Source organism: Podarcis tiliguerta (assembly GCF_965153285.1).
Source record: "Podarcis tiliguerta genome assembly, chromosome: 1".
Classification (NCBI taxonomy): Eukaryota; Metazoa; Chordata; class Lepidosauria; order Squamata; family Lacertidae; genus Podarcis; species Podarcis tiliguerta.
In genome coordinates, this window is record NC_139534.1 from 17367169 (window position 1) to 17379509 (window position 12341).

The window sequence follows — 12341 nt, forward strand, 5'->3', positions numbered from 1 at the left end:
GAGGAATCTCGCAACCAGCCCCAGCCCCCCAGCCCACCCAAGCCCCTAAACGAATGCATTCGGAAGAAGGGTGTGTTGTGTTTCGCTGTTGTCCTCATCTCTCAGAAGCTCAGGCGCTGCTCCCAGGTACCCAACCAATGGAAATCAATCCTTCAACTTGACACAAGTAGTGTGGCTCTGAATTCCAAGCAGCAGCTCAAGTGCCGGAGAAGGCTATTGCTATTCCGAAAGGACGCGTGTGCACCTGCTCTGCTCTCAGCACAAACGTCAAGAGAATCCTGTTAATTTTCAAGAGCACAGAGCTTACCAGGAGCGAGAGAAAGGCATATTGTTCTGCAAACCCAGCTCAGTCAATTTGAGATAGTGGCAGTCTGGTGAGTTTCTGCCTGTTTTGTTTTTTTTGGGTTTTTTTTAACCACTTTTTGACTGACACACACCTTTTTAGGGGAATGGGCGCAGCTCAGTGGAAAAAGCGGCTGCTTTGGATGCAGAAGGTATGCCAGGTTCAATTCCTGGCACCTCCAGGTAAGGCCGAGAGAGGTCCTCTGTCTGAAACTCTGGACAGCTGCTGTCACTCAGTGTAGACAATAAACAGGTAGAACAATGGCCTCACTCTACTCCCATGTTTTGCATGATGCACCAGCTCTTATACAGCAGCAACTTCCAGAGGAGCAGCCATGTTAAGTCTTTTGCACAAAACCAACAAGCAGTGCTGCGGCGTCTTAAAAGACTAAACCATTTCCAATGTCATAAGCTTTCATGGACTACAGTTTTGCTTCATCAGACGGCTTCAGATGCAGACGATCAATGGAACTGTAGTTCAGGAAAGCTTCTTCCGTAGTAAATTTGTTCGATTTTAAGGTGCTACAAGAACCGCGCTTGGTTTTTAATAAGTTCCTCTCTGCATGCATGAGCACACTTTGCATTTTTTAAAAAGGGTAAAAACCTGAAATTCTCTCTCCTGTCACGTGTTTTTAGAATTCGTATATCGTTTCTGTAAAAAGCAGCCATTCTCATCCCTTTTGGTTGCTGCTGCTGTTGTGCGTGTAGAAGAACAAGCCATTCCTCTTCATGCAAGCACCTCTTACTTTCAGAACCACGCAGACAGGATTTCCTTTTGGTTCATTTCTCGCCTTTCAGGGCTGTGCTGTCACTATTTGTCACCCTGAGAGACTTTTAAAAGTCTCATGGTGCTGAAAGAGACCCAATGCAGCTACAGCTGGTTTCACTCTTTTTCCATCGCCATTCATCACTCATAGAGTGCTGGCCAGAGAGAGCAGTAGAAGCATTCATATCCTCTCCCTGGACATAATTCAGGGGGGAAATAACAGCACCAAAAAAAGTATTTAAAAATTGCTGGCAGCTGTTGGTTCACACACCTAAAGTGAAGAAGCAATGTCATCATCATCAACCTTTTATTCGACCGTCAGTCAGAAAAAGGAACATTTGTCAATACACAGTTAAAACATCGAAAAAGATTTTTAAAACTTAGCCAGCACTAAAATGGGCTAAACAGATAGCCCCATATCAATACAGTCAATTATAGTCTTGCGACGCTTAAAAGCTAAAAAAAGAAATTTGGCCACCAAGGAAGGTATAGCTCTAGTGACATTATTCAGCAAGTGTAAAACCTGGTTTTCTCCGGGTAGGAAGCTAAATTGACATAGAAGTGGGTCTATAAAATTTTGTCTAAGCTCTGCATAAGAAGGACAAGTCAAGAGAATGTGTTCGGTGGACTCAACCACACCCATGGCACAATGACAGGTTCTCTGGGCATATGGTACTCCCCTGTACCTTCCCCACAATATCACAGAGTCAAGAAGCAATGTCTGCTCCCCATCTCTGAGAAATTAATGCCTGAATTGAACCCAGATCTGTCCCAAACTTTACATCAAACCATCTCCATCTTGGAAACAACTCATGGCTGCAACATCCAGAATAATTTCTTCGGTTTTTATTTTTCCTACCTCCCATTCTCCACTGCTTTGAGCAACATTGTGGAGAACTCAAAAGCTTCTCATACCTTTCGTGGCAATTTTGGGAGCAGACCTGCAGGAGAACTAAGCAGAGAGAGGATTTCTGGCACTGTCCTGGCCCCTGCCTGGTGTGCTCCCCCAGCCAGCAAGTGTGTGTGTGTGGTTTTCTGCCTGCATCTGCTTGTTATTTCTGTTAGATATCTGCCTGGGAGTTTGGGGGCTGACTGAAGTGAGTGGAATTGCTTGCTTAGTGAGGAATTACAGCATGGTTGTCATCTAGAGCCTGCCTCACTGTAAGAACAGGCTCCGTCATGCGCTGTGGGGTTGACCCCGAAGTACAGCCGTACCTCGGATATCAAACGCCTTGTGAGTCGAACGTTTTGGCTCCCGCACACCGCAAACCCAGAAGTGAGTGTTCCGGTTTGCGAATGTTCTTTGGAATCTGAGCGTCCGACGTTGGTTCCGCAGCTTTCGATTGGCTGCAGAAGCCATGCCTTGGTTTCCAAACGTTTTGGCAGTCAAACAGACTTCCGGAACGGATTCCGTTCGACTTTCGAGGTTCAACTGTAAATGACATCCAAGGAGATTGTCCCTTTGGCTTGCCACTTTGGGGACCCGCAGAGACAGGTGTGCCTCCCTCCACGGTCAGGATATGGAAATGTAGGCCAGGCAGTGTAGGAGACAGATCTGAGATCCTTACCCAAGGGGACAAATTTGGTCGGTGGTGTTCCCCCCCCAACCCAGTGACAGACAGGGCGAGGAGTGTTGTAGAGGTGCTACTGTCTTCCATCTGACATTATGAGATGCAGCTCCTACGAGGCCTTAGTTTATTAGTTTATACCCAGAAACTGCAATTAATCCAGAATGCGGCAGCTAGACTGGTGACTGGGAGTGGCCGCCAGGACCACATAACACCAGTCCTGAGAGATGTACATTGGCTCCCACTATGTTTCTGGGCACAATTCAAAGCATTGGTGCTGACCTTTAAAGCCCTAAATGGCCTCGGTCCAGTATGCCTGAAGGAGCGTCTCCACCCCCACCGTTCAGCCCCGGACACTGAGATCCAGCGCCGAGGGCCTTCTGGTGGTTCCCTCATTGAAAGTGAGGTTACAGGGAACCAGATAGAGGGCCTTCTCGGTAGTGGCACCCGCCCTGTGGAACGCCCTCCCTTCAGATGTGAAGGAAATAAGCAGCTATCTTCTCTTTAAAAGACATCTGAAGGCAGCCCAGGTTTTTAATATTTAATATTGTATTGTTTTTAACACTCGATTGGAAGCCACCCCATATTCTGGCATCTCTGAGAATGTGAATCTAGCTAAAAGCTTTCTCTTTGATGGTGGGGGAAGAAATTATTATTATTATTATTAGTAGTAGTAGTAGTAGTATATATTGATTTTGGATGATGGTGCTAGGATGTGCCAGAGTGGGCAGGTAGCTGCAAATAAGCTGCTCCAATTTCTGCGGTGGCAGTGGGCAGAGGGAAGTATTATTGGGAGTGCAGGGAGTCCACCGTCATCTGAGGTGGCGGCAACAACAAACTCTTACTTATGTTGCAACCAAGCCTGAGCGAGCCTGGGGCTTGAATGCTCCCCTTCCCCTTCCAGTGTAACCTCAAGGAAGAAATTCGGGTGCATGCACTTAAGTGTTTTGTCCGAACCTGGACAAACTGTGGTCAGTCTCAACTACAGCTGACTGAAGCAAGCCAGCTTCAAAGCTTGTTTTGTGAAGCAGACTCATTCAACAGAGCAGATAAGATTAACACAGTTGAGGGTTTGTATGCAATACCAAACCGTTGCACTAAATTGAAATCTTCCTTGCAGCTGTGCTCAGCTGGGGGGAAGGCACAAGAGCCTCCCACTCCAACACACAATAAGCCATAGTTTTATCATTAAGGCTGAAGGCAGGTAATAAGCAGATATATTAAACAGGCTGCCGTATTTTGCTTGCAACTTAAAATTAAACCAACAGCCGGCTTCGATGTTGGGAAAGAAAGGTTAGTACTATGCTCACCTGAGTGAATGGTTCCTGGTAAGATCTGGTTGCCGCTCCTGCAGAATTTCAAAGATATTGGGCTGTCGCAGAAAAGCAACAATCTTGTCGTTGTAAGCTGAAAATTCAAGAAAGGGCATCTTACTGGAAAATACAGCTAACTAAAACCTTGGGGGGGGGGTTAGGCTCCACTACCATCTGTGGTTAAACCACAGAGCCTAGGGCTTGCCACACAGCCTAGGGCTTGCCGATCAGAAGGTTGGCGGTTCGAATCCCTGTGATGGGGTGAGCTACCATTGCTCTGTCCCAGCTCCTGCCAACCTAGCAGTTTGAAAGCACGGAGTGCAAGTAGATAAATAGGTACTGCTCCGGCGGGAAGGTAAATGGCATTTCCGTGCGCTGCTCTGGTTCGCCAGAAGTGGCTTAGTCATGCTGGCCACATGACTCAGAAGCTATACACCTACTCACCCCAGAGTCATCCGCGACTGGCCCTAATGGTCAGGGTTCCCTATACCTTTACCATCTCCCTGAGAAATGGATGCCTTTGGAGAAGGAGGTGTCTTTTCCAAAGGGACAACAACTATCTTTTGGCACTTAGCCCCTTAGCTAAATCTAACACTTAACATGATGATCATCAGTGGTGCGGTGGTCCAAGATCATGGGGCTACTGAACAGCCATTACTATTACCTGCCGGGCCCCTGTTTCCAGCATGGCAGAACCACCCAATCAGCATGGAAGGGGAGTTTTTTAGCCACTGTATGCTCTGAAGCTAAGCACTAGAAACACTAAAAACATAAGGTGCTTTGGTTTCAAGGGAATGGTGCTCAAGCTATGCTATAAAACAGAAAAGCCACAACTGAAAGAAAATATTGGAGCACTCCAAATCATCTGTCCCTGCATGTGAGCAGAAAATAGTAAAGGTAAAGGGACCGCTGACTATTAGGTCCAGTCGTGACCGACTCTGGGGTTGCGGCGCTCATCCCGCTTTATTGGCCGAGGGAGCCGGCGTACAGCTTCCGGGTCATGTGGCCAGCATGACTAAGCCACTTCTGGCAAACCAGAGCAGCACACGGAAATGCCATTTACTTTCCCACCGGAGCGGTACCTATTTATCTACTTGCACGTTGACGTGCTTTCGAACTGCTAGGTTGGCAGGAGTTGGGACTGAGCAACGGGAGCTCACCCTGTCGCGGGAATTCGAACCGCCGACCTTCTGATTGGCAAGCCCTAGGCTCTGTGGTTTAACCCACAGCGCCACCCTAAAAGGCAGCACATTGAAGACTTGCATTAACCATTGCAATCTAATTATGATGATGATGATTTTGTAATCATAGGATTATTGAATAATCATAGAATTGTAGCGTTGACCATGAGGGTCATCTGGTCCAACCCCCGGGAATGCAGGAATCTTTTCCCAACGTGGGGCTCAAACCCATGACCCTGAAATTAAGAGTCTCGTGCTTTAACAACTGAGCTATCCCAGATGCTTAGAGGCATGGTCATGCGGGGGCATGACTATGACTATCACAAGACTCTGCACATCAGAATTTCCCACTACGCTACTGATGATTTTACTCTCTTTTTTTTCTTCCCAAAGATGGGGTAAGGCATGGGGAGAACCAGAATAAAGGTGATTCAAAGTTGTTGGAAGATTTGAAGTGATGGAGGTACACGGGTGGAGGAACTTGTGCCATAAGCACTATTGAACAGGATAGCTGCAGCAGCATCGAAGTTGCTATCCACACAGAAAAACATTTGTGGCAGTGCTGCTTCCTGTGGCAAGAACCACAGTTTATAAGTAACGATGTCTAGCTGCTTGGGTGTGCTGACCCGCAGTCATCCGGTGCAGACAAAATTTAAGTTAAAAAAAAGCAAACTAGAATCTGTACACCTAGTACCCTAAAACACAAGAAGAATTAAATTCAGAGTACAGAATGAACGTTATCACTCAGGCTCCAACCGGATAGGCAACACAATCCTTTGCATGCTTACTCGAAAGCAGGGTGGATAAAAATAAATGATTTTTAAAAAAAACAAACGGATTTTTTTTTTTATTTAAATCGGAACTTTGTGATTTTAATTGGATTTTTAAAATAAAATAAAATCTTTCTAAAGATAGTTTTCTATTTAAGTTATATTATAGTCCAAAGTCTATGCATCAGGAAATAAGGATTTATTTTAAGTTTTTCATGTGTGCCAGTCTTAAGGGTGGTTTTTTAAAAAAAAAAATTGTTGAACCACATGAGTTAACAAACATTGATACATATGCTATAATGTAATTGCTTTAGTTAAATAATTAGTTTAAATTGTTATTAAAGAAATGATTATTTTTCTCCTTCCAATAAAGTGCAGCAGAAAAGTTGTCCAAATATAGAGAGTTTACTTATTAAAACTCACAACAATTTCATCATTATCTGTCTATGTATTTCTAATAGTATAACCAAATCAATTTTTGATGTAACTGTAAAAACTACTCTGAAAATTTATTATTCCAAAAACGAAACCTTCCCCTGGTTGTAAATATTAAGATGATACCAGCAAGAACGAGTCTTTCTGTAAAAATAATGATTTAAAACAAGTCTTACTGACTAGTGATTTAAATCGATTTGATTTCAATCAAGTCCACCTTGCTCGGAAGTAAGCCCTACTAAGTTAAATTGGGCTTGCTCCTTACATAAGTAGGTTTAGGACCGGAGCCTACAAGGCCTGGAATCCATTCTGTAGTTGCATTTGAAGTAGAGGAGCTTTTTCAAAGCGTTACCATATGCAACACTGAGGGAACGGGCAGCAGCAGAAGCTTAAATCAGCAGCGACTGTCAAGAAACAGTGCTGCTGAGCAAACACCCAGGCACTCCATCAGGTTAATTGGCCGTGGGTGTCTTCCCCCACAATGTGACAGCTGCTACATTCAGTGAATTAGCTTCTGTTCTTGAAAGGCATGAATCACCATAACTGGAGCCAATGGGTTTTGCCGTGTGTAAGTAAGAATCGGGCGCACAAGCAGTTTCCAAGACAACTCAACCCACTGAAAAGGCAAAGCTGATATTAAAACAGCAACAGTGCTATGCAGAAACCTGAGCCACTTATTAAACCGGTGAGCACCTTGCAACTTTCATAATCGAGCATTTCACGCAGAAGACAGCACACAAAAATGATCAACCTGAAAGAGTGCTTTTCTGTTGAAACTGCTCTTGCTGTTCTGTTCTGATAACAATCTGCTGCACACTTAAGGTGGCCGGATGCAGAATATCAAACTGTGGCACACTTAACTCGCATATTTATTGAGCAAATGTTCACTGCCTATATTTGCAATTTTCAATGTTTGTGTTTTTCTCAAGCAGATATTTCTGAACAGCTTTCATATTTTTCCAAAGCTCAGCAAGGCTACAATGTTCATACGGAACGCCACACAAACAGAGACTTCTGCCACAGAACTTTTCTGTGGCTATATATCCATGGATAACCTAATATTGATGAATAATGTTAAATAATGTTCAACAAAGGCAAAATGTACGGTGAAGGAATGGGAGAGGAATTCACTCGGTCTCTTTTTGCAGCAAAATGGCCCAATCTGACACTCCCAAACTAATTTGGGGATGGGAATGCAACTCCCAGGCAGATCACACACTTTTCTGGATTCTGCACAGCGGTTTCAGTGTGCAGAATATGTGCACAAAAAATACTTTTTTATACAAAGCATATTTGCAAAAGGTACATTTTCATGAATGAATGCACTGACTTCAGGTCCAGTGTTGGACCATTTCAACCGAATACTCCCTGCTGATGTGGATAGATTCCTCCAAGTTAGTAGGCCCACCACCTGCCTCCTTGATCCGTGCCCGTCTTGGCTGATTAGGGAGTGTCCAGATATTGCGCGGACCCCCCTGGTTGAAATTATCAATTTGTCCCTTGACACGGGGACATTCCCAGGGGAACTGAAGGAAGCAGTGGTATGTCCACTCATAAAGAAAACTTCATTAGATCCCTTAGACCTATCCAATTACCGCCCAGTTTCAAATCTTCCATATCTGGGTAAGGTAATTGAGAGAGCGGTTGCTGAACAGCTTGGTAGTTTTCTGGAGGAAACATCGGCTTTAGATCTATTTCAGTCCGGTTTCCGTCCTGGTTTTGGGACCGAGACAGTAATTCAGTTTTCCTAGCAAACTGGAGGCCTGGGAGGTGTGCCAGGAGCGTGTGTGAAACACACCTACACAGTGTTGGAAACAGAGATATGAAAGCTAGGAGTTAAATGGCACATTAAACCTAGGGGACTCGGGTGGCACTGTGGGTTAAACCATAGAGCCTAGGACTTGCCGATCAGAAGGTTGGCAGTTCGAATCCCCATGACGAGGTGAGCTCCCGTTGCTTGGTCCCTGCTCCTGCCAACCTAGCCGTTCGAAAGCACGTCAAAGTGCAAGTAGATAAATAGGTACCATTCCAGCGGGAAGGTAAACCGCCTTTCCGTGCGCTGCTCTGGTTCGCCAGAAGCAGCTTAGTCATGCTGGCCACATGACCCGGAAGCTGTACGCTGGCTCCCTCAGCCAATAAAGCGAGATGAGTGCCGCAACCCCAGAGTCAGTCACGACTGGACCTAACGGTCAGGGGTCCCTTTACCTTTTTAACCCTGGCAATGCCTTGCTATAGATAACTTTTTTAAGTCCCTTTTGTACAATGTGTTCCTAGTTACATAAACTTTTTTGAAAATGCGAAGAGGCTTTGCAATCTCACCGACAGCAAGTGCTCACTTTCAAAGAACAAGCTCCCCACTTTCAGCCCTGTCTAACTAAGCTCTCACCCATTTCTCTCAGGGTTCCTGTATTGAGCTCTGGTGGGTGGAAGTTGCTACCAGTCCAGGAGCTAATTAGCTAGAACGATTTGGATGTTCTTTTTCCAACGTTATCCTCCTACCCCGTCCTATCGTCTGTCAACATCAGACTCTAGTTAATCCATGTCTGAAAGGTCACAGAGTGGCCTCCAAAAAGGCGTTTGGCTCAGGTAGTCCTGCAAAATGCTGGGTGCTTGGCAACCCTAAGGCACGAGACCGAGAAAAATGCTCACAGAAAACCAAAATAACCAGCTCCGGTTGTAGAGGAACACCTCCAGGGTTACAACATTATAGCATAGCATTTAACGCCAAGAGTTTACCCCAAGCAAGATGTGTGCATATAGCAGAGCCACACCTAGTATCTCACAGTATACATTTCACTTAAGTCCACTCGTGCAACACTGGATCCTGCCCAATATTTTGTTTTGTTTTTTAGAACAGCAGTAAATTGCGGGAGAAACCTCATGCCTTAAGATGGTAACGTAAGACACAGCCCTCCCATGCAAAAGGCAAACAAAGCATGACTCTACAAGGCACACATACCCACAGGAACCATATCCTGGTATTGAGCCCTGCTCACTGTGTTGAATGTGCTTGATGGCCGCGGCAAAACAGGAGGTCCTGAATGGCGGGAATCCTCTCCTACCTGGAAAAATGACACAAAACAAAAAAACGGAGGTCATTATTCTTAGGTACTGATTTGATCGTTTTGAAAACAGCAGCTTTTGGTTGGTGAGAAGTGAGGAAAGGAAGTTTAATACTTTCCCGTTTTTTACAAATAAAATCCTGTCTGAAGCTGCTGTTTGAACTTCAAGAAGAGCCTCCATAGGCACCGATGGGAGCTTCCCCTCAAAACGCAAATAGCAGCTTCAGAGAGTTTTCTGTCAGGACTGAGTAAGAGTGTGGGAGAGAGTTAAACTTTCCCTCAGAGTCTCAAGACTGCTCATTACATAACCCCAAATGTGCACATTCATTACATACACGTATTAACTACATTATTGTTCCCAGTTGTGGTAGCTTTGGGGCCAATGCGAGACGATTATCAAAAGGACCATGTTTGTATGGTCAGAAAGAAACGCCTTACTTTACATTGTCATTTAAAATATTTTTAAAATAAAGTAAAACAGTTCTGTTTTACTAAGATGTTTCTTCAGTAGCCCTGGCCAGACATTTTTGAGGTCCACCATGTTTGAGGTCCAAAACAACATCCAGCAGGGGGTCTTTTAATTATTCAAAAACTCCTCTTACCCCAACTTCACATTACATCCTTTCTAGAACAAAGCAATCCCAATTGTGCTTTTTTATAAAAATATTGTGTCTACAGGTGAAACTCAAAAAATTAGAATATTGTGGAAAAGTTCATTTATTTCAGTAATTCAACTTAAAAGGTGAAACTAATAATGAGATAGACTCATGACATGCAAAGCGAGACATATCAAGCCTTTATTTGTTATAATTGTGATGTTTATGGCGTACAGCTGATGAAAACCCCAAATTAACAATCTTTTAGTACTTTTGGCAGTGTGGGCCGGTGCCAAAGTCCGGCTGGAAAATGAAATCAGCATCTCCATAAAGCTTGTCTTTGGAAGGAAGCATGAAGTGCTCCAAAATCTCTTGGTAGACGGCTGCATTGACCCTGGACTTAATGAGGCACAGTGGACCAACACCAGCTGATGACATGGCTCCCCAAATCAACACAGACTGTGGAAACTTCACATTGGACTTTAAGCATCTGGCATTGTGTGCCTCCCCATTCTTCCTCCAGACTCTGGGTCCTTGGTTTCCAAATGAGATGCAAAAGCTGCTCTCATTAGAAAAGAGATTTGGGGAGCCATGTCATCAGCTGGTGTTGGTCCACTGTGCTTCATTAATTCCAGGGTCAACGTAGCTGTCTACCAGGAGATTTTGGAGATTTTGGAGCACTTCATGCTTCCTTCCACAGACGAGCTTTATGGGGATGCTGATTTCACTTTCCAGTAGGACTTTGGCACCTGCCCACACTGCCAAAAGTACCAAAACCTGGTTCAATGCCCATGGGATTACTGTGCTTGATTGGCCAGCAAACCCGCCTGACCTGAACCCCATAGAGAATGTATGGGGCATTGCCAAGAGAAAGATGAGAGACATGAGACCGAGCAATGCAAAAGAGCTGAAGGCTGATATTGAAGCTTCCTGGTCTTCTATACCACCTCAGCAGTGCCACAGGCTGATAGCATCCATGCCACGCCGCATTGAGGCAGTAATTGATGCAAAAGGGGCCCAAACCAACTACTGAGTACATGTGCATGCTTCTACTTCTCAGAGGTCCAATATTGCTCTATTTGCAGTCCTCGTTTTGCTGATTTCATTTAATATTCTAATTTTCTGAGATTGTTAATTTGGGGTTTTCATCAGCTGTATGCCATAAACATCACAATGATAACAAATAAAGGCTTGACATATCTCGCTTTGCATGTCATGAGTCTATCTCATATACTAGTTTCACCTTTTAAGTTGAATTACTGAAATAAATGAACTTTTCCACAATATTCTAATTTTTTGAGTTTCACCTGTATGTATCAATTAGAAACTAGTGAACGGGGGACAAATGAAATGTAAGTGCCTTCACAAATGACTCAGACAAGGTGAAAATTATCATCTAACAAGCTTTAATACAATTTCAACTCGCTTTTCTGTTTTCTTTTCACATTGGTATCAGTCTCAAATACATCAACGGGAGAAATTCAGTGTAGCACTATGGCAACCAGTCTATCAGTACAAACATTTCCGCTTGCCACACAGAACAATCCCCTTCTCCAAATGCATGCTGTTCTCGGGGTTCTTCTGACCGCTCCACTGAGCCAATTTTTGGGGTGACGTGAGGAGAGGAGGTGCAGGCATGCAGGGGAAGATGTGGGAAAGCACTGATGTTAGCTAAAGTCCTTGCAAGGGTTTCGGCTAGCGGGCCTTGCAAGCTGAATCCAGTCTGATGTCTCAGCTGGCACCTGTTAGGAGTATAGCATCTAGATCAAGGGAAGTAATAGTGCCACTCTATTCTGCTCTGGTCAGACCTCACCTGGAGTACTGTGTCCAGTTCTGGGCACCACAGTTCAAGAAGGACACTGACAAACTGGAACGTGTCCAGAGGAGGGCAACCAAAATGGTCAAAGGCTTGGAAACGATGCCTTATGAGGAACGGCTAAGGGAGCTGGGCATGTTTAGCTTGGAGAAGAGGAGATTAAGGGGTGATATGATAGCCATGTTCAAATATATAAAAGGATGTCACATAGAGGAGGAAGAAAGGTTGCTTTCTGCTGCTCCAGAGAAGCGGACACGGAGCAATGGATCCAAACTACAAGAAAGAAGATTCCACCTAAACATGAGGAAGAACTTCCTGACAGTAAGAGCTGTTTGACAGTGGAATTTGCTGCCAAGGAGTGTGGTGGAGTCTCCTTCTTTGGAGGTCTTTAAGCAGAGGCTTGACAACCATATGTCAGGAGTGCTCTGATGGTGTTTCCTGCTTGGCAGGGGGTTGGACTCGATGGCCCTTGTGGTCTCTTCCAACTCTATG

The 12341-nt window shown here is 44.6% G+C and overlaps 2 protein-coding genes across 7 annotated transcripts in view; both read right to left on the minus strand.

The window, feature by feature from the left end:
- The window catches only part of STK17B (serine/threonine kinase 17b), a 115500-nt gene that overhangs the window by 99948 nt on the left and 3211 nt on the right, over window positions 1-12341 (minus strand). The window lies entirely within an intron of this gene.
- HECW2 (HECT, C2 and WW domain containing E3 ubiquitin protein ligase 2) overlaps window positions 1-12341 on the minus strand; it is a 199516-nt gene that overhangs the window by 39829 nt on the left and 147346 nt on the right. For all 6 annotated transcript variants that reach the window (XM_083405479.1, XM_083405480.1, XM_083405481.1 and 3 more), the window contains 2 exons: window positions 9335-9437; window positions 3987-4083 (listed from right to left, as the gene is read on the minus strand). In XM_083405479.1, the coding sequence (XP_083261605.1) occupies window positions 3987-4083; window positions 9335-9437 (200 nt within the window). The remainder of the gene's footprint in view (window positions 1-3986; window positions 4084-9334; window positions 9438-12341) is intronic.